The 23,503-nt window shown below is 40.6% G+C and overlaps 1 protein-coding gene across 1 annotated transcript in view; it reads left to right on the plus strand.

The window, feature by feature from the left end:
- Nucleotides 1-4,131: 4,131 nt before the first annotated feature.
- hyal2a (hyaluronidase 2a) overlaps nucleotides 4,132-23,503 on the plus strand; it is a 38,565-nt gene continuing 19,193 nt past the window's right edge. Inside the window, exons 1-4 of the mRNA XM_079841303.1 lie at nucleotides 4,132-4,284; nucleotides 8,792-9,746; nucleotides 16,843-16,932; nucleotides 20,312-20,689. Of these exons, the coding sequence (XP_079697429.1) occupies nucleotides 8,817-9,746; nucleotides 16,843-16,932; nucleotides 20,312-20,689 (1,398 nt within the window). The 5' untranslated portion in view covers nucleotides 4,132-4,284; nucleotides 8,792-8,816. The remainder of the gene's footprint in view (nucleotides 4,285-8,791; nucleotides 9,747-16,842; nucleotides 16,933-20,311; nucleotides 20,690-23,503) is intronic.

Here is a 23,503-nt window from a genome sequence, read left to right on the forward strand (position 1 = left end):
TGGGTTGTTTTAGCCCAGCGATTGGGTTGTTTTAAACCAGCGATTGGGTTGTTCTAGCCCAGCGATTGGGTTGTTTTAGCCCAGCGATTGGGTTGTTTTAAACCAGCAATTGGGTTGTTTTAGCCCAGCGATTTGGTTGTTTTAAACCAGTGATTGGGTTGTTTTAGCCCAGCGATTGGGTAGTTTTAAACCAGCGATTGGGTTGTTCTAGCCCAGCGATTGGGTTGTTTTAACCCAGCGATTGGGTTGTTTTAAACCAGCAATTGGGTTGTTTTAGCCCAGCGATTGGGTTGTTTTAGCCCAGCGATTGGGTTGTTTTAGCCCAGAAATTTGGTTGTTTTAGCCCAGCGATTGGGTTGTTTTAGCCCAGCGATTGGGTAGTTTTAAACCAGCGATTGGGTCGTTTTAGCCCAGCGATTGGGTTGTTTTAGCCCAGCGATTGGGTTGTTTTAGCCCAGCGATTGGGTTGTTTTAGCCCAGAAATTTGGTTGTTTTAGCCCAGCGATTGGGTTGTTTTAGCCCAGCGATTGGGTAGTTTTAAACCAGCGATTGGGTCGTTTTAGCCCAGAGATTGGGTTGTTTTAGCCCAGCGATTGGGTTGTTTTAGCCCAGCGATTTGGTTGTTTTAGCCCAGCGATTTGGTTGTTTTAAACCAGTGATTGGGTTGTTTTAGCCCAGCGATTGGGTAGTTTTAAACCAGCGATTGGGTTGTTCTAGCCCAGCGATTGGGTTGTTTTAACCCAGCGATTGGGTTGTTTTAAACCAGCAATTGGGTTGTTTTAGCCCAGCGATTGGGTTGTTTTAGCCCAGCGATTGGGTTGTTTTAGCCCAGAAATTTGGTTGTTTTAGCCCAGCGATTGGGTTGTTTTAGCCCAGCGATTGGGTAGTTTTAAACCAGCGATTGGGTCGTTTTAGCCCAGAGATTGGGTTGTTTTAGCCCAGCGATTGGGTTGTTTTAGCCCAGCGATTGGGTAGTTTTAAACCAGCAATTAGGTAGTTTTAGCCCAGAGATTGGGTTGTTTTAGCCCAGCGATTGGGTTGTTTTAGCCCAGCGATTGGGTTGTTTTAGCCCAGCGATTGGGTTGTTTTAGCCCAGCGATTGGGTAGTTTTAAACCAGCGATTGGGTCGTTTTAGTCCAGAGATTGGGTTGTTTTAGCCCAGCGATTGGGTTGTTTTAGCCCAGCGATTGGGTTGTTTTAGCCCAGAAATTTGGTTGTTTTAGCCCAGAGATTGGGTTGTTTTAGCCCAGCGATTGGGTAGTTTTAAACCAGCGATTGGGTCGTTTTAGCCCAGAGATTGGGTTGTTTTAGCCCAGCGATTGGGTTGTTTTAGCCCAGCAATTGGGTTGTTTTAGCCCAGCGATTGGGTAGTTTTAAACCAGCGATTGGGTAGTTTTAAACCAGCAATTGGGTAGTTTTAAACCAGCAATTAGGTAGTTTTAGACCAGCGATTGGGTTGTTTTAGCCCAGCAGTTTGGTTGTTTTAGCCCAGCGATTGGGTTGTTTTAAACCAGCGATTGGGTTGTTCTAGCCCAGCGATTGGGTTGTTTTAGCCCAGCGATTGGGTTGTTTTAAACCAGCAATTGGGTTGTTTTAGCCCAGCGATTGGGTTGTTTTAGCCCAGCAGTTTGGTTGTTTTAGCCCAGCGATTGGGTTGTTTTAAAGCAGTGATTGGGTAGTTTTATTTAACCCAGCTATTGTTTAAAAATGACTATGGCTGGCTTAAAATGAATCCAAAATAGGTTGGAAATTAAAAATCTGACTATTTTATTACAAGAGGCAACAATAATAATCTAAATGTCAACATTTATAAGCAATTTAATAAATGTTAATTGTTGAATTATTATTCATTAAACTTATTAATAATGTTAATTTCCAACATATTTTGGGTAGATTTTTAAGCAAGCTCAAGCAGTACAGTCATTTTTAAACAATAGTTTGCCCAACAGCATTTTTAGAGATAAATTGCCCTCTAAAGCTGCTGGTTGACCTTTGACCTGAAGGTTTCTGTGGGAGTGTCTTACAGGAGTGGAGATGGAGAGATAAAGCAGGGGAACTTCTGCCTCTGATCTGCTCATGCTCAGGGATGGGTGTGTGTGGTCACTTCCTCTCATATTGTTAAAGCTTCCTGCCGCTGCCTAGCTGATGTCAGACCTGAGGAAGGAAGTCCTCTCTCTTTCATGAGCACACATGAGTCAGCAGAACCTGAGGCGGAACAGGAGGTCAGAGGTCAGGAAGCCCAACTCTGATGTCATATCCATCACGCCAATCCTCAAACATCACATGATAAAGACCAAACCATGGCTAAATATACACGTTCAAAAGCTCGGGATTGGTATGATTTCTCATGTTTTTAGAAGAAGTCTCCGTCACTTTATCTTTGGCTTCACCACAAAAAACACATTAAATATCATCACACAAATCACATCCTTGTGGAACTCCTGTAATTATACATTATACACTTTTTTTTAAAAAGAAATTAAAAAATTTATTCGGCAAGAAAAGTGATCAAAAGTGACAGTAAAGACATTTATAATGTTCAAAATGATTGTATTTTAAATAAATGCTGTTCTTTTGAACTTTCTATTCATCAAAGAATTCTGAAAAAAAAATGTAAACACTGATATGAATCATAAATGTTTCTTGAGCATCAAATCCTCATATTAGAGTGATTTCTGAAGGATCATGTGACACTGCAGCTTTCATCTCAGGAATGAATTATATCTTAAAATATATTTAAATATAAAAAAGCTTTTTTAAATCGTAATCATATTTCACAATATTAGATTTTTGTGTATTTTAAATTAAATAAATTCAGCCTTGTTGAGCCTAAAAGTCTTATTTTTAAAAAAACATAAAAAAAAAAAAAAACTTTTAGGTCATAATTTATTAACATGGACAAATATTAAAATTGACATAACCTGTGTGATGGATGATAAATGTAAATCCCCTGGGCTAAACCAACCCAACAGCTGTGATAAAACAACCCAATCCCTGGGCTAAAACAACCCAACAGCTGGGCTAAAACAACCCAACCCCTGTGATAAAACAACCCAATCCCTGGGCTAAAACAACCCAACAGCTGGGCTAAAACAACCCAACCCCTGTGATAAAACAACCCAATCCCTGGGCTAAAACAACCCAACAGCTGGGCTAAAACAACCCAACCCCTGTGATAAAACAACCCAATCCCTGGGCTAAAACAACCCAACCGCTGGGCTAAAACAACCCAACCCCTGGGCTAAAACAACCCAACCGCTGGGCTAAAACAACCCAACCGCAATGAAAAAACAACCCAACCACTGTGATAAAACAACCCAATCGCTGGGCTAAAACAACCTAACCACTGGGCTAAAACAACCCAATTGCTGGGCTAAAACAACCCAACCGCTGGGCTAAAACAACCCAATTGCTGGGCTAAAACAACCCAACCGCTGGGCTAAAACAACCCAATCCCTGGGCTAAAACAACCCAATCGCTGGGCTAAAACAACCCAACCCCTGGGCTAAAACAACCCAATCCCTGGGCTAAAACAACCCAATCCCTGGGCTAAAACAACCCAATCCCTGGGCTAAAACAACCCAATCCCTGGGCAAAAACTACCCAATTCCAGGGCTAAAAAAACCCAACCACTGTGATAAAACAACCCAATCACAGGGCAAAAACTACCCAATTCCAGGGCTAAAAAAACTTAACCACTGTGATAAAACAACCCAATCCCTGGGCTAAAACAACCAAATCGCTGGGCTAAAACAACCCAACCCCTGTGATAAAACAACCCAATCCCTGGGCTAAAAAAACCCAACCGCTGAATTAAAAATTTTTGGGGGGAATTTATATTATATTAAGCGACTAGAAACCTAGAAGACCTTGTCACACTTTAAAGATAATTGTTTTTCCATTTGTTTTCTTTTTACTGATTTATTATTGTATGTTCATTAAATGATGCGTGTTTATTCAATAAAAAAACGTTCTTTTGGACCTGCTTGTCGACGCTGTACTCATTTGCATACAGGAAACACGCCCCCAGCGAGCTGCAGATAAGCCACGCCCATGCAGCGAATCAATGAAACAAACTTATGGAAGCGGCGCTTTGAAGTTGTTGCGCTGCCGCTCAGATAAAAGCGTCCCAGATGAAGAATGTGATTCCGCTCAGAGCATCGCGACATCGCCACATCTGAGCGCGTTATAAGCAGCGCAACGCTCCCGAAGGCAACAGGCGACGTGGAAAGCGGAGCGATGGAGTTATTTATCTGGGAATGACTGCTGTTTTTATTAGCAAAGGTGAGTCATTTCCATGTAAAAGTTGTCGCGGTTTCATGAGTGTTGCTCTATGGGTGATGTGAACGGGCTGCGGATTGTTTTACACACTTTTTACACACAAAAAGTCTACATTATTCCTCGAAAAATAGTGCCATGGGATGTTTCAAAGTACACATTACTCATATGTTGCTCTTTTGTAACGCAAGGGATTGAGTTCTCAGTTATGTTTTATTTAAACATCAACATCATTAGAAGAAAAAATAGACATATATTAGTTAATTTTCAAGATTAATGTGGAGCGCATATATTTAGATATAGTTTTTGATATCTCTGACTCCTGATTGCTGATTAAAAGGCAAGATTGCATCTTAACAACCGTAAACATTGCCTGAGAAACATCTGATTATAAGCAAAACTGCCATTTGCTCTTCATTTAATGCCATTACTGTATGAGAAACATGAGATATGAGATATTCTGCCTTACATTGCAATATCATCACGCGTCTTTCTATGAATGTGTTGCTTAAAAAAGTGTTAGGCCTACTAAAATACTATTTGTATGCATTTTCTAAATGTATGTTTACATAAATAACATGGATATCTAAGATATAATATTTAAAGGATTTTAGCAGTGGGAATAGCAGTAACACTTGGGTTTTTAACATAATATCATTGTATTATAATAACCAACTTTATTTAAAATAAGAACACAAAATCATAATATCATTGATTAATAAATAATGAAATTTTCATTTATTATATTAAACGTGCGCACATCGATACATCACGGTGTGACCTCTTGGCTGATTTAAAATAGCAATATTTTACAGTAAAGTTGAGTAGTAGATTGTTTTTTTGTTTTTTTTTTACATTTTGAGCGTATTACCATTTGATTTCATTATGTATTAAAAGTGTAAATAAAATGCCTAATGAGTGTATTTAGTATTTATTGGGTCGGTGTAGGGAGGGCTTTTATTTTCCCATTAAGGTGGCATCCGTTTAATAATTGTAATAAATATAATCATTTACACTGTGTGTTATTATTGCATCCTGTTAAAGGTGCACTATGTAACATTTCCAATCCGAACACCACTAGGCCAGTGTTATGTATTTTGTTCAGTCGAGTACTTACAATATCCCAAATGTTTCCAACTATTTGTAAATCGTGAGATGCGATTCTGTGTGTGGGCGTGGCCTGTTGATGACATCATATCCGCGTTAGTTTGTGGTTTTATTCTGCAGAAGCGCTTTCCTCTCACTGGAGTGTGAACAAGTGTCATAGCAGCGGCGAGAGAACACACAGAATAACGCCATCCCATCATCAACACACTCAGATTCATGTGTTCAGGCGTTATTTAGATTTTTTTTTTCCGCACAAAAACTATTGTCGTCGCATCGTAAGATTATTGTAGAGTCACTGTGGTGAGATGGACTTTGTAACGATGTTTTTAGTGCCTTTTATGGGTCTTGTGAGTGTAAATGTACTGAATGCCAATGGAGGCCTATCTGAAGCCTTTCTCAGCATCAGCTTTACACTAAAATATCTTCATTTGTGTCTGAAGATGAACGGAGGTCTGACGGGTGTCCAACGACAGGAGGGTGAGGAATTAATGACAGAATTTTCATTTTTGGGTGAACTAACTTTTAGTCTCGTCCCTTTAAGCAACATAAAATAAATTTTAAATAAAAATCTATATGTGTAGGCTTAGCCTACGCTATATTAAGCCTACATATAATAATCTATCTGGTAAATTACTTGTATGAAAAACTTGAACATTAGCAGCAACGTTGCCGTCCAACAAGCCACATTAGCCGCGGCTAACTGTGTTTTTAGCTCAGCCTTCTTGTTTTTGTAGTGTGCTTCAAAGTGGGTAGTTATAGTCGCTCGAGAAGGGATATTATATCCTGGCTCCATGAAGTGTATTAACTCCCTAAATCCCTTACTATCAGTGGTGCTGACTGGCATCATATCTTTTTCGATCATGCCGCAAATCCCCTGAGTAATGCCCTCCGCTTTCCTGTGGTCATACTCGCCTTCCCACCACAGCAGCGATGGTAGGCGACAGACTTCCTCCCTGCAACACGACTGCATGCAAGTTAAGAAGGTGGTATCTTAGCGAACTTGTAGAGCTGTTGTACTTAATCATAGTTTACAATGGGCGTTTTTGTCATCATTAATTAATTAGAAATGCTCCCACACTCCACTCCGTTTTGACCGGCATGCAAGTTTGTGTCGGGTCTCTTGCCGCCCGCGCGTTCGCAATGTTCAATTAAAGGACAATTAATTTAATTTAATCGAGTACATTCTTGTCGACAATTAATCGATAATTGATTAACCGTTTTAGGGCTGTCAACGAATATTCTAAATTCGAATATATATTCGAATAGTTTTTAAAAAACGAATTTCGAAGGTGAAAATTAATATTCGAATAAATAAAAAAATGTGGGGAAAAAACGCCCGCGGTAGTAGAGGCGTGGCTGTCTGCTTTGCGAGTGAAGCCTTGTGTACTTTGGCCTGTCTCCGCTGACTGCGCGCGCTCCTCCCCAAACGGACGAGGCGTTTATATTTGACGCGCTCGGCGTTGTGCTTTTCTTTGAAACGACAGATGGCGACTCGGAGTAATTGTTCTATAAACTATCAGGAAAAAGCGTCGAGAAGAAGTGGGCTAATGTACACAGGTGACGATATTTATTTTAGTACACTTCACCGAAAACCACACTACAGAAGAATCATGTAAAACAGATCAAAATAAACCTTGATATAACTTGTGACACGAGAACAAAATGTATGTAGAAATGTAACGTTAACTTATACAACTCAATTTATGATATCTAAATGTTTCCTAATTTCACTAAACACTTTCGTGAGTTTTCACTTAGTTTCGTGAACTTTTCTTTATTAAACGGGCTTTTTTATGCTTTTGTAGGCTCGTTTTGTAAATATAAGCAACTAATTTGTATGTGCAAACTGGACCAGCCTTACTTTGCATCGCCCGCCACAAGCTCTGTGTCTGCAACACGACAAGAGGCCATAACGGAGAAATTAATTTAGTTCATTTGTAAGGACATGAGCTTGATCAGTGTCGTGGATGGGGCTTCAGTGAGTTCTGTCAAGCAATGGAGCCGAGGTACTGACTGAAGAGATATTGCATGAATGAAGGATAAATGCACTGCTTCCACTGGTTTGATTATTTACCGTTTCATGTCAAGGAAAAGTTCCATGTTTACCACAGCACAGCTCGCTCGGAGCGTTCAATAATATGCTGTAAAACTTATATTAATATTTGTTTCAATCACTGAATGAAGCCTGCTATATTTGGGACAAGAGTCGCGACCTTAAATTGCTTGCACAAAACTCAGCTCTCAAAATGTGTTTGTTCATTTAAACCGTTATGCGCAGAGAGCGCGAGGGCGAGTCTGCGGTCTTTAGCCATTAGTTGATTTACTTGTTTTTGTGTAGGTAATACGTTGTCAAATATGTTTAAACTTAAATAGACTACCTATATAAGTAGTTATGTCTCTTTGTATTAATTTGTCCTGTTATTGACGTAATGCGCTTCATTGATAAAATGCGCAACCAGATGTTCGAATAGTTTGAAAATTCGTGGCTTTTTTAGAGTGAATATTCGAACGTCATTTTTGAGCAATTTTGACAGCCCTAAACCGTTTACATCCCTAGATCAGAATTAGCTGTAATTAGAAATAGTGATAGACCGATATATCGTCCGGCCGATATATCGGGCGGATATTTGTGATTTTTACGTGTATCAGCATCGGCCGATATAAGGCTGCTGCTTTCGCCGATATTTTTTTCCCCCTGCATTATTTACAGACAGGCGTCCACAGGGCAGCTCTCACCGTCTTCAAACTCTCATGCTCTCCCGTCCTCGCGCATATTAAAGGGTTAGTTCACCCAAAAATTTAAATTGTCATTAATGACTGACCCTCATGTCGTTCGACACCCGTAAGACCTCCGTTCGTATTCGGAACACAAATGAAGATATTTTAGTGTAAATCCGATCGCTCTGAAAGGCCTCCATTGGCTCAATGGCACGGTTCACTCTCAAGACCCTTAAAAGGCACTAAAGACATCGTTACAAAGTCCATCTCACTACAGTGGTTCTACAATAACTTTATAAATCAGCGAGAATAGTTTTTGTGCGCAAAAAAACCCTAAATAACGACTTGCATAGTGATGACGATGTCAAAACACGGCATCATGAAGCTTCGAAGCGTTATGAATCAGCGAGTCGAATCATGATTCGGATCGCGTGTCAAACCGCCAAACTGCTGAAATTTGGCGATTCAAACCGCTGATTCGACTCACTGATTCATAACGCTTCGAAGCTTCATGAAAAAAGCTTCATGAAAAAAAGTATAAGTAATGTATATAAGTAATTATTCGCGCGAATTGCGTCCGGTGTGAACGCCACATAAGGCTGATGAAAAAAAATCGGTATCGGCATCGGCACTAAAAAATCCATATCGGTCGATCCCTAATTAGAAATGTGACTTTTTTTCCCCCCAGGCTCTTATTGTGAACGACTGAAGTCATGGCGCACTGGATCCAGCTTAATTGGAGAATCTGCTTGTTGGTCCCACTGGCTCTGGGTCATCTAACTCCGGCTGAAGACCTGAAGCCCACCATCTGGCCTCTTTACCCTCAGAAGCCGCTGGTTCTGGTCTGGAACGCCCCGACCGAAGACTGCAGGCCTCGCCACAAAGTCCACTTCCAGCTCGATCAGTTTCAGATCGTGGCGTCTCCTAACGAGGGCTTCACCAGGCAGAACCTCACCATGTTCTACAAAGACCGGCTGGGCTTGTATCCATACTTTGAGCACGGCACCGCCATCAATGGTGGACTACCGCAGCTCGCCAGCCTCACGCTCCACCGCGAGCAGATGCCAGAGGGAATCCAGAAGTACATTCGCGACCCGTTCGCACGAGGTCTGGCCGTCATCGACTGGGAGGAATGGCGTCCGCTGTGGATGCGTAACTGGGACGCCAAAGACGTATACAAGAGCCAGTCACAGCGCTTAGTGGCCCAGAAAAACCCGGACCGGACTCCCATCCAGATCAAGAAACTGGCCCAGCAGGAGTTTGAAATGTCCAGCCGGATATTCATGCTAGAGACGTTACGGCTGGCCAAAAGCTTGCGTCCCAACCAGCTGTGGGGATTCTACCTCTTTCCGGACTGCTACAACCACGACTATCGCAACAGCCTGGAGAATTACACGGGCCGCTGCCCGGATGTGGAAGTGGCCCGGAACGAGCAGCTGAAGTGGCTGTGGAATGAAAGCACAGCCCTGTTTCCTTCCATATACATGGGCTCTGTGTTGCGGTCAACATCCTTCGGCCGCCAGTTTGTCCGAAACCGGGTGAAAGAGGGAATGAGATTGGCATCGGTGGGAGAGGGACTGGCACGTCCTGTTTTTGTCTACAGCCGCCCGACGTATAACAATGAGCTGGAATTGCTGACAGAGGTGAGTTTGCAGAAAGCACAGACATTTGCATTGAACAAAATCAAGCCCTTAGTGACCGTTGCAAACTCGGACATCGGTCAACAACAGTGTCAGGGTTCCCACTCTTCCTGGAAAACCTGGAAAATTGATGACAAATTTTCCAGTCCTGGAAAACACATGGAAAATGAGAGAAAATGTAAAATGTCCTGGAAAATCTTGTTGTCGTCTGGGAAAATTCTTTAAAAAAAAAGTTATTTCTTTAGCCGAGTATAAGAGTTTATCGCTGGCCCAAACAATTAGCGCTAGTTGCAGAAGCACATGTTCAGGAATGCTGAGTTTGATACGTGTGAGTAGTATTTTGAATAATGATGTTTAGTCTTGTGTTGCCACTTGCAGCCGTTAGCTAATGCTATAACTGCTCAAATGTGTGCAGTGAATGTTAACTCGTAAGCTGTAGGGGTGGTTAATCTGTCTGATTTCCCGATTCGATTATGATTATTGAAGTCCCGATTCGATTACAGTCGATTATTAACGATTCTCGATTAGCGATTATTGATTTTCCATTTCACAACAGTAAACGAAAATACACTACAAAGTGATTGCAGTATAAAAAAAAGGTCAACTACTGAATTACTTAACTCTTTTATTGAGTAACAACAACTCAAAGCACGTGTCGTGTAGTTACACAGAAATGAATACATCACATTGTGTTGTGACTCATCAAGTTGAACTAAACAATAACAAATAAATGAAAGGCTTATTTCCTTTAGGAAGTAGATCAGAACCAACATACTGTAGAAATTGGACAATTTTCTTCTAGAAAGACAACGTGTTCAGGTGGAGGAAGACTGCAGGTTGCAGTCGAAACATGTCAAGGTAAAGAAGAAGTTTTTTCTCCACCTAAACACCTTGTCTTTCTAGAAGAAAATTGTCCAATTTAATCATTAAGAACACAAAATGAACATTTTTGAACAACTTACTGTAGCTTCAGCTTATATACTGTACTGTAGAACACAGTGACAAAATGTCAAGAGTGTGCGTGATGGATGCGGTGCGCGCGTGGACCGCTCGAGCTCCTCTCGTTCGTTTCCTGACGTGAGAAAGACAAAAGGGGAAAAAACGACAGAAGAAAAACGCGTTCGTGTCGGAGGAGTGTCGAGGCCCGTTCGGTTCCGTGAGCGGGAGCCGCGGGTCGGTGCAGCGGAGCGCGGGACTCGAGCCCAGGGAGATCAGACGGGCCTGTCCGGTAAACACATCCCGTTATCAGACATCTGTGCTGCTTTAGTGTGGCGTTGTGTGTGTTTCCAGTATGAGTCCGGGTGTGTGTGTGTGTGTGTGATCCGCTCATCGCGTCCTCAGGATCGGCTTTATTCCCGCGAATGTGCGCGTCAATGTGTGTCGCGCTCGCTCATCTGACGCGCTCATAAATCTGCGGATTGAAGGCGTTTATTCGGCGTTTGTGCGCGAATCTGAGCCGTGCTAACGCGCTAATGTGCCTGAGCTCCAGAGGAGGCGAGGCGGGAGGATTTCTAGAGTGTTCCCTCAGAATCATCTCAGCATTAACGACAGATTTACATTCATCTAATGAACACACACACACACACACACGGTGGTAGTGTCAGGTTTAGATAAATAAAAAAATCGATTTTTGAAAATTTAATTATCGATTCATACTCGTCCATAACATACTCGCGATTAATCGATAATCGATTTTTTTCACCACCCCTAGTAAGCTGCTACCTAATCACATAATTCTGATATAAAGTCACATTTGTGTGTTATAAAGTCAGAATTGCAAGATATAGTCAGAATTGCGTGATATAAACTCGCAATTCTGAACTTTTCTTCACAGTTGACTTTTTTGCGCAGTTGCGAGTTTAAATCTTGCACTTCTTTTCTCTGAATTGCGAGATCTAAACTGCAATTGCAAGTTATAAAGTCCAATTCTGAGGAAAAAAGAATTGCGACAATTTTTGCGTTTATATCACAAAGATGTAAACTCGCAATTGCGAGAGAGTCAGAATAGCGAGATAAAAAGTCACAATTACCTTTTCTTTCTATTCTGTGGTGTAAACAAGCTTCCATAGTCATTATGTATGATTAAGAGCTCGTATTGAAAAATGCTGGATTGTTAAGTAATGGTAATAAACTGTACGGCTTTTAAAGACTTAGAAAGCAATATTTGGCATGATCCTTGTCTTTTATTCTTGCCGTAGTAAAATTGAAAATGTCCTGGAAAAGTACTGGAAAATGGTTGCTGAAAAAGAGTGGGAACCCTGAGTGTGATTTTCGGCAAAATTGCTGAACCTCCAAAAGTGGTATTGGGTTTATTCTTATGTAAGGTGAAATTAAAGGGTTAGTTCACACATTAAATATAATCGATCACTTTATATATCATATAAAGCGATCGAGTCTCTTCAGAAAATTCACTTAATTCATATGGATTAGTTTTATGAGCTCTTTATGCACTTTCTGAAGTGCAGCTGTCAATGGAGGGACGGAAATCGCTCCGATTTCATCAGAATATCTTGTGATCTGAAGATGAATGAAAGTCTTATAATTTTTCAACTAAATATCCAAATAAATCTAATTATTAAACTAAATTAACTATATAAACTAAATTACTGATCTAAAGCCCACACTGTCACTGCATGATAATTGAAATGAACTGATGACTGTTTTTCTCCAGAATGGCTGTACGGCTGAATCAAATTGTTGCATTATTTTCCTGTTTAACACTGTGAAGCTGCTTTGAAACAATCTGCATTGTTAAAAGCACTATATAAATAAAGTGACTTATAATGAATAAATGCCGACAGAATTTTAAACCTGAGCATTGTTTGAGACACTTCTGTGATGGTTAGATTATTAGAGGGCCCTTTCACACCTACTTTGTTTGGTCCGGATTTTCTGACTTTCAGTTTGATCCGAATCAAAATTACAGGTGTGAAACCTCCCCTGACCACGGTCCAGACCAAACAGACGAAATCTGGTCGTCTCAGTCCGGATCAAACTAAACAAAGGTTTGGTTGGTTTCTAGTGTGAAAGCATTACCTGTATGGTTTGGACTTTCAGAGCATTTACAGGAAGTTCCTGTTTATGTTTAAATATTATAATGTTATTTTTCAATTTCATCTCGGCTATATTGATTATGAAAAGTGAAAAGATGCGCAATATGTCAGAAGACGGAAGGTCGGAAATTATTTTAACCACTTTCTTAAAGGGATAGTTCACCCAAAAACGAAATGTTTATGTTTATCTGCTTATCCCCAGGGCATCAGAGATGTAGGTGTGTTTGTTTCTTCAGTAGAACACAAATGAAGATTTTTAACAGTGTGATAGTCGTATGATGATGTCAATGGAGATATTTTAGAGTATGAGAGTAAAAACACATAGACATACGAATCCTTATTAACCCATGCGGCTCGTGGGGACACATTGATGTCTTAAGACATGAAACCATCAGTTTCTGCGAGAAACCCAACAGTATTTTTTTACCTCTTATCAGATGAATGTCATCTAGTATTCCCAGCGCCATAACTTCCGGCGAATAAGGTCAAAATACTGGCGCGATCAAAGATAGATATATATATATATATATACCGGTCCACGCAGGCATTAATGAGGAATCTATGTATATATCGATGATTGGTCGGTATTTTGACGGTATTTTGACCTTATTCGCCGGAAGTGATGGCGTGGGGACGGCTGATGCAGAGCCACAGAAAAAAATGAAATGCATTTTTAAATATGGATATTTTTCTAACACAAATGCGTCGATTCGCTTCAGAAGGAGTGGAGCAGTTATATGACGTGTGGAGCAGTTATATGACGGACAGATGCATTTTTTATGGACTTCAAAAACAGAGCAACTATTACTGCTATTATAAAGCTTGGATTAGCCAGAACATTTTTAATATAACTCAGATTTTATTTGTCTGAAAGAAGAATGTCATGCACACCTCGGATGACTTGAGGGAGAGTAAATCATGGGCTAATTTTCATTTTTGGATGAACTATCCTTTTAAGTTTTGTTTTGTAGAAAGCCTTTCTATAAAGTTCATTTCGTTTTATATAAATCATATCTTAATTTTAATCAATGTTTCATCAGCCAATTGCCTGGATTTAATAAATAAGAAGCAAATACAGCAGACAATAATCGTGACATGGAGGCGTCTGAGCGATCACTAGCATTGCTCTTGAACACGTCTCATAAATAAACCCAAACTCAGCCTCACAGACATGAGGAATATGTGTATAGAAAGCTTGAAATGTCCACTTTTAAACGAAACAATAAGAAAAAGTCCAGCAATGCCACTGTTCACTAGTGGCAACGATATGCGTCCGTTCATTCACTCTTGTCAAAGGCGCTGAGGTCAGACGCTCGTCCATTTACAAACCAATCAATGTCCAGATGCCGCCCACATGATGAAGACGAGTGGACACAAGTGTGTCATGTAAAGTTGCTCTCGCATAATTGCAACGTGAAACCAAACCAAAACTAACAGAATGTATAAAACGTATCAAAACATGAACTTTGGTTTGGACCTGGGTGTGGACTTTCAGGAGTGAAAACGCCCAGAGAAACATCTGATGAGTGGACTTTCCATTTGCCCTTTATCTTGTTACTACATTTAACTGATTTTGGTGTGATTTTATGCAAAATTGCAGGACAACCAAAAATGGTTAAAAAAAAGTTTCTATGCATGCTGGAATTAAGAGTAACACTTCATTTTTTTTTTTCTTCAAAAAGAGATGGTTAAATTACTATTTATTAACTTTTTACTATGGCTTTAATAATCTGAATCATTATGCAAATTAATTAACATTTAAATTAGTATGTTTACATTTTATAAATGCATTTATCCAAAATAAAAAAATTAATGAATTATCCCAGTATTATGGTAAAATACTGTTCCCATGCACTTTTACAAAACTTGGATAAAACTGTCATCGCTCATTCCCAAATATACTGGTAGAGCATCAGTTCAAGCCCTCTTTAAATAAATGTAAGTAAATATTGTAAACGTAAATAAATATAATAAAATTTGTATATATTATACATATATTTCAATACATTTATTTAAAGAGGGCTTGAACTGCTCTACCAGTTTTGGGAATGAGAGATGACAGTTTTATCCAAGATTTGTAAAAGTTCATGGGAGCAGCATTTTACCATAATTTGGGATAATTCTGTTCATTTAAACCAATTCAAAGACAGATTTAGAGCAAAAGCAACAGTTGCTTAGGTAGCAGTGCTCAGTAACATTTGCAAAGAGCCAATACAACTTATGCAAAATCTCTCCATAGAGCCTTCAACTGACCTCTGACATGTACCAGAATGTGCGGAAATAAAGGTTGACCTTAAAGGACAAAGTCCTCCATTCAACTGCCAGTGACTCTCCACACGGTTTGTCCAGTTGCCAAAGAGACGTCTTCTGAGTGTCTGCGAATATTTCTTCTATTGTGTGCGTTAGTAAAGTTCACACGCCCAGCTGTTTTCTTCCCCCTAAAGATCTTCAGGTTTTATGCACACACAAACAAATCATCTTTAACCCTTAATCACCCCTTGGGGTCCAGCTGACCCCACTGGACTTTTCCTTTATTTTAAAAAAAGTTTTTTTTAAAACTCTGTGACTTTTCCTAAATAATCTATCTAAACATGCACAAAAAATCTGGGCTTGATTTGGTGGTTCTAAAAGGTGTGTAAAAAAAAAAATTTCCATTGAAGGTCCTCGGGGTCAGATTGAAAATGAATGGAAAACTGAAAAACTATTTTTTTTTCCCTTTGTTTGTCACAAAAATAAAACAAAATCCAATTTAAATCTGAAAATGTCTACATTTAAATCAAGGTCTGGTCCTAGAGCATAAACACAAAGTGGAATGAACTTTCTATCTCATATACACACACGCACATGCGTGCACAAACACACACTTGTGTGACTGCAACAGAGCGCATTTGTATAGAAATTGGCAAATAAAATCAACAAAACTGGCATAAATCTGACAAATTGCCATACATAAATGAAGGACTAATACTAGAGCACAAATGCAACATGGAACTAGCATGTACACACACACACACACACACACACACACACACACACACACACACACACACACACACACACACACACAGGTGTCTGGGGCATTTTTTAGATTTTGGTAATGATGGAAAAATGTAAAAAATATATATTTATTTGATTGTCAAATTTTTTTTCCAATAAATCCAGTATAAATCTGTAAATTTCTACATTTAAATCAAGGTCTGGTCCTAGAGCATAAACACAAAGTGGAACGAACTTTCTCACACACGCACGCACGCACACGCGCGCGTGTGTGACTGCAACAGAGAGCATGTTTATAGAAATTGCCAATTACAATCAACAATTCAACTAATACTAGAGCACAAATGCTACATGCATGTAAACACACACACACACACACACACACACACACACACACACACACACACACACACACACACACACACACACACACACACACACACACACACACAATTAATGAAGTGAAAATGAAGTCCCTATGGACCTCTGCTGGATATATGTGGTCATTGCACTTTCTTTCTAAATAAAAACAAATTATACATCGTTTTCCATGTAAAAAAATTATATTTCCTCTGTAAATGTTTGGGGTCTATCTGACAAACGTAAACCCTACTTGAGGGGTGATTTAAGGGTTAAAACAAGATTACTTTTTGTTGTTGTTAAAATACTTACTTCTGTAGGTAAATATGCAGAGACAAGTATATGATTCATCTGAAAATGTGACATCTTTCATAACTGCTCTGTTTGAGTCAAGATTACAGCGAGTGTATTGTGTGTATGGCCTTTGTGTGGTTTATCACAACGCTCTTCCTTGCATACTCATAATTCCTGCTCTTTATCTCTGTATTATGTGTGTTTGTGTGCAGTGGAACAGGAAGGGTGCTGGTCATGTTTTCGGTGCCACCGCCCCACCACACCGTTCCAGCTGATTTCCTTCCAGATTGTTTCCAAGATGCTGTTACAAAATTGTACCCATTCATTATTTGTGGCCTCAACTCACAGCAATGTCCGAGATCCAATCACTGAGTGCCTTATTTGTGTTTGTGCAGATGGATTTGGTGTCCACCATTGGGGAAAGTGTGGCCCTGGGCGCAGCTGGTATCGTATTCTGGGGCGATGCCAATTATGCCAGCAGCAATGTAAGCATTCACACATCACATTATATATTATTTTAATCATTAATAGTCCTTGTTAAGGGGTTCCTATGGTAATAATAACTGTAATGAAGTTAAAGGCTCAGGTCATCATACTATAAGAGTATCCTGCAACTTCCTTGTTAGTCCAAAAACTGCTTTTATTGTTGCCAAGCCCAGAGAACGACTCATTGTGGGATGTGCCTACTTTGGCCCCGCCCACTGGAGTGTTAGTGAGATGACGAGGAGAGAAGAGCGAAACTAAAAATAACATCACCTTCCAAAGGATCCTAAAGCGTATTTATTCTCATCAATGTGAATGTCTCAGTTGAGCATTATTTATGTGTGTTCGCTACATTTCACTGTGGATTCTTTGGGAAATCAGTCGCAGACTTTGATTATATATACAGTAAATATAATGCTATAATCAACACTTTTCATGATTAGTTAACCTTGAGAGCTGTAATAGTAAAAATGTGCTAAATGTTTTCGAGAGGGTTCCACATTTAATACTAGCGATTTCATATGCAAAGATGTCAGCCAATCACAGCAGTGGGCGTTTACACAGAAGTCTCACAGCAGCCAATCACAGCAGTGGGCGTTTACACTGAAGTCTCACGGCAGCCAATCACAGCAGCCAATCACAGCAGTGGGCGTTTACACTGAAGTCTCACGGCAGCCAATCACAGCAGCCAATCACAGCAGTGGGCGTTTACACTGAAGCCTCACAGCAGCCAATCACAGCAGTGGGCGTTTACACTGAAGTCTCACGGCGGCCAATCACAACAGTGGGCGTTTACACTGAAGTCTCACAGCAGACACGCCCCATCAAACATAGCATTCAAATCAGAGGCTAAAATGCTGTTTATTTCTAAATTGACAATTTTTTAAAAATATAAAAATCATACTAACATCATAAGTGCACCACAGGAAACATTATGAAAGAATAAAACTAAACCTCTTTAATCACAAAATAAACATAAACAACCAAGTGTTCCGTTCCCACGGCTCTCAGCCCCGCCCTGCTCGCCATAAAGAGAATAATTAGGGGCCAAGCACCGAAGGTGCGGAGCCCCTCTTGAAACCGTTAGATTTCTTATTATTCCGCCATGGAAGTCTATGGCAGCCCATAGAACCGTTTGCGGGAAAATTATGAAATTTGGTACACTGATAGAGGTCATTACCAATAGTAAACACACCCATTTTGGAGTCTCTAACTCAATCCCTCTAGCGCCACCACCTGTCCAAAGTTTGACTCATATTTTTGCTAATAACTTTTGAACCCGAAATCCTTTTTTCCTCTGATTCCTTGGCTCAAGCCGATTCGATTGCACCCTATGATGTCATTTCCGTCATGAAAATTTTCCCGCCATTTTTAATGAACCGAAACCCAACTTTTTCGAACTCCTCCTAGGCCGTTGGTCCGATTTGCACGAAAATTTAACCAGATCATCTCCAGATAGTGCTGACAAAAAACATGGAATTCAAGTTGATTCGTCAAATCGTTTTCGATTAACACACAAACAAATTTTATGTAACGCTTGCAAAAACACACTTAAGGCAATATCTCCGCAACACTTTATTGTATTCAAACCAAACTTGGTACAAGTCATCACAAGCATGACCTGAGGCAACATGCAGCGTTTCGGCGCAGCGCCACCTACTGGTCCGGAGATACAAAAAATAGCTATTTTTGCTTATAACTTCTTAACCGTTTGTCCAAATATCATAAAATATGCCGAGTCGTCTGATATCCAATTTTACCATATCGGCCATTTTGACTGTTGGCCATTTTGAATTATGTGCTAAAATGCTGTATTTTATTAACGCATGAACGGATTGTTACGAAACTCGGTTTGGGTCATCAGCACGATGTCCTAAAGTAGCCTGAGAAGTTTTGAAACAGCGCCACCTAGTGGATAATTTTTTCCCCAAACGCTTTTAACTTTGGGTGGGGTTGACTTATTTTCGTGGGACTAACTTTTTTAGTCTTCTGAATCCTTGCCGAGTCCAACGATACCAGACTTGCCAGGTTTCGGCGTGTGGTTTGTGCAGCGCGGTAATTTAGCGCTTAAAAAACGTTACCTGATATCTTCGAAACCGCTAGTCCGATCGAGACGAAACCAGCGCCAGAAAATCGGAAACATAGGTCGATAGCGTGATATTTCAGCCAAAATGTCAAAATATTGATAGTAAGGGGTAGTAAAATCCAATCAAACTCAGGTGTCAGTCATCTTTTACATGTTTTTTCATATAAATGTCTATAACTCCAAAATAAAATGAGATATTTTCACCAAAATTGACACACACGTGTATGGGCTCACTCCGATGACACATAAAAAATTGTAGGATTGTGCCTCTTGGTGGTGCTATAATAGAACAAAACCTGACATTGGCACTATACAACTCAATGTTTTAATGTGGTGTTTCAACGTTTTTGCTTCAAATGTCTTCACTCATTTGTTCAGTTGGTCTGCTGCTAGCTTCCTTGTTTGCTTCTGTTGCGCTTGGCCCCGTTAAAGGGTTAGTTCACCCAAAAATAAAAATTCTGTCATTAATTACTTACCCTCATGTCGTTCGACACCCGTCAGACCTCCGTTCATCTTCAGACACAAATGAAGATATTTTAGTGTAAATCTGATGCTCTGAAAGGCCTCCATTGGCTCAATGCACTTTACACTCTCAAGACCCTTAAAAGGCACTAAAGACGTCGTTACAAAGTCCATCTCACTACAGTGGCTCTACAATAACTTTATGAATCGGCGACAATAGTTTTTGTGAGCAAAAAAACCCCTAAATAACGACTTGCATAGTGATGACGATTTCAAAACACGGCCTCATGAAGTTTCGAAGCGTTATGAATCACTGAGCCGAATCATGATTCGGATCGCGTGTCAAACTGCTGAAATTTGGCGATTCAAACTGCTGAATCGGCTCACTGATTCTTAACGCTTCGAAGCTTCATGATGCCGTGTTTTGAAATCGTCATCACTATGTAAGTCGTTATTTAGGGTTTTTTTGCGCACAAAAACTATTCTCGTCGCTTCATAAAGTTATTGTAGAACCACTGTAGTGAGATGGACTTTGTAACGACGTCTTTAGTGCCTTTTATGGGTCTTGAGAGTGTAAAGTGCATTGAGCCAATGGAGGCCTTTCAGAGCATCAGATTTACACTAAAATATCTTCATTTGTGTCTGAAGATGAACGGAGGTCTGACGGGTGTCCAACGACATGAGGGTGAGTAATTAATGACAGAATTTTCATTTTTGGGTGAACTAACCCTTTAATGGCTGCTTGCAGCTATATTTATTAGTGCTTCTGTTGTTTATATTAGATTCATATTATGTGTTATGTTGATCATCTCTTTATTATTTTCCTCATTCAGGCCAGTTGTTCCAGTATAAACCAGTTCTTGCGGGGTCCACTGGGCCGATACCTCCTTAACGTCACCACGGCAACCGAGCAATGCAGCCGCTTCCTGTGCAGTTTCCACGGCCGGTGTCAGCGCAGACATCCCGACTCGGACACATACCTCCATCTTGACCCTCAGACACACACAATCATTGGCCAGGGGAGTGACCTGAGGGTGAAGGGAGCAGTGAGTGAGGAAGAGCAGCGGCGGATGAGTGAAGACTTTCAGTGCCAGTGTTATAGCGGGTATCAGGGCGAGAGATGCGACCTCGAGGACCCTCTTCAGCAGCGGGGGGGCGGACACGCACTAAAAGCGTTATGGATTTACCTTCTCTGTCCATTGCTGCTTCATGCACTGATCTGAACACTCGTTTTCTTGCTTATGAAATGTTTTGTCGCTCCAAATGATGTTCTGAAAAGGTCCCTCGCTTTTCATGTGGGTGAGCTTGAAACTAAAATGCATAAGTACAAACACAGGAAACTCAAAGTTCCTTGGAGTTTAAGTAAGCACTTTTGTTTGTTGTCACATGTTACTCGCACACCAGATGTAGGACATTGTGCAACAGGAAAATCTCATGAAAATTTATGACTAATGTTTTATTTGATACTCAGATAGTTTAGTCTTTGAGTCACCGATCTCTGCACTCTATTGTAAACACAACAGTCGGTTCCGGAACTCATTTTCTTCATGACTTATACACCTTTAAAGACAGAAACACTGTGAGCTATGAGGTTGTTAATCTATTATATTTTCTTCTGCTGGATTTCATCTTATTTTTTTAAATAATTGTTTAACAGCGGAGTTCCTGGTAGAAAACTACATTACCCATGATGCTGTACAGAAAATTACACCAATCAGAGAGTGAAACATGCAACATGTGCCAAAAAATCTTGTTAGCTCCGCCCACTCCCAGTTAAGCACTGCAAATGCCTTAATCGAGTCAATCTATGCTCTCAAAATGAGGTTCATTCTCGAGTTACACCGCACATCTGAGCTTCTTGAGAACCAATGAGGTTCATTCTGGTGTTACGCATCACGTTTGAGCTCCTCGAGAACCAATGAGGTTCATTCTCGTGTTACGCAGCACGTTTGAGCTCCTCGAGAACCAATGAGGTTCATTCTCGTGTTACGCAGCACGTTTGAGCTCCTCGAGAACCAATGAGGTTCATTCTCGTGTTACGCAGCACGTTTGAGCTCCTCGAGAACCAATGAGGTTCATTCTCGTGTTACGCAGCACGTTTGAGCTTCTCGAGAACCAATGAGGTTCATTCTCGTGTTACGCCTCACGTTTGAGCTTCTCGAGAACCAATGAGGTTCATTCTCGTGTTACGCATCACGTTTGAGCTTCTCGAGAACCAATGAGGTTCATTCTCGTGTTACGCATCACGTTTGAGCTTCTCGAGAACCAATGAGGTTCATTCTCGTGTTACGCATCACGTTTGAGCTTCTCAAGAACCAATGAGGTTCATTCTCGTGTTACGCCTCACGTTTGAGCTTCTCGAGAACCAATGAGGTTCATGCTGGTGTTACGCATCACGTTTGAGCTTCTCGAGAACCAATGAGGTTCATTCTCGTGTTACGCCTCACGTTTGAGCTTCTCGAGAACCAATGAGGTTCATTCTCGTGTTACGCCTCACGTTTGAGCTTCTCGAGAACCAATGAGGTTCATTCTTGTGTTACGCATCACGTTTGAGCTTCTCAAGAACCAATGAGGTTCATTCTCGTGTTACGCAGCCTGTTTGAGCTTCTCAAGAACCAATGAGGTTCATTCTCGTGTTACGCAGCACGTTTGAGCTTCTCGAGAACCAATGAGGTTCATTCTCGTGTTACGCAGCACGTTTGAGCTTCTCGAGAACCAATGAGGTTCATTCTCGTGTTACGCCTCACGTTTGAGCTTCTCGAGAACCAATGAGGTTCATTCTCGTGTTACGCCTCACGTTTGAGCTTCTCGAGAACCAATGAGGTTCATTCTCGTGTTACGCATCACGTTTGAGCTTCTCGAGAACCAATGAGGTTCATTCTCGTGTTACGCATCACGTTTGAGCTTCTCGAGAACCAATGAGGTTCATTCTCGTGTTACGCATCACGTTTGAGCTTCTCGAGAACCAATGAGGTTCATTCTCGTGTTACGCATCACGTTTGAGCTTCTCGAGAACCAATGAGGTTCATTCTCGTGTTACGCATCACGTTTGAGCTTCTCGAGAACCAATGAGGTTCATTCTCGTGTTACGCCTCACGTTTGAGCTTCTCGAGAACCAATGAGGTTCATGCTGGTGTTACGCATCACGTTTGAGCTTCTCGAGAACCAATGAGGTTCATTCTCGTGTTACGCATCACGTTTGAGCTTCTCAAGAACCAATGAGGTTCATTCTCGTGTTACGCCTCACGTTTGAGCTTCTCAAGAACCAATGAGGTTCATTCTCGTGTTACGCAGCACATTCTTTTAATGAAAGAATTGTCATTTTTGGGTGAACTATCCCTTTAAGAAGACTAGGAATATAGCGCACGAGTTGTGTGAACCACTTGTAATAATTAAGATGAGACTACTAGTGCTGGAAATGTGACTTATGCTGGCTGACCCGAGTCTGAATCTGGCCTGTATGTCATTTCCTGATCACAACCCCGTTTCCCATCCTGTTCTATAAAAGCAAAAACCCTTAAAATAAATATTAAGATGCTTCTCTTAAACTGAGAGTTATTTATATCCTGTTATTTAAAAATATTTAGCAGGTTTGGATGGCATCCTCTTTATTCATGGACTAATGTAGGCCTAACTGTTGCCGAATCAGCATTTATGCACACTTTTTGCTTCGTTCAGCATCTGTCATATTCATATGTGAAAGGCACAAGCACTGGACTGTGAGAGAAGCATTTGCATTACATCTGAATTGTGACATTTTTGTGAATTAGATTTTCTGAAGTTGTGATGCACAGAGTAACATGATTATATTTGATCAAAACGATTTATGCTGTTGATTAAACACCTTATTGACTGATAACATTCGTTTTAAAGACGTTTTTAAAGATTTTTGTCAAGTTCACAGTCAGAGACCGTTCAGTGTTTCTCGGTTAGTGGAACTTTTTCTGAAGAACGAACCGGGGAAGACGTGTGACTCAAACCCTTGGATCTGCTCAGCACAAGGACCAGCCCAAATTACAGGGTTT

This window comes from Gobio gobio (assembly GCF_949357685.1).
Source record: "Gobio gobio genome assembly, chromosome: 17".
NCBI classification, from domain to species: Eukaryota; Metazoa; Chordata; class Actinopteri; order Cypriniformes; family Gobionidae; genus Gobio; species Gobio gobio.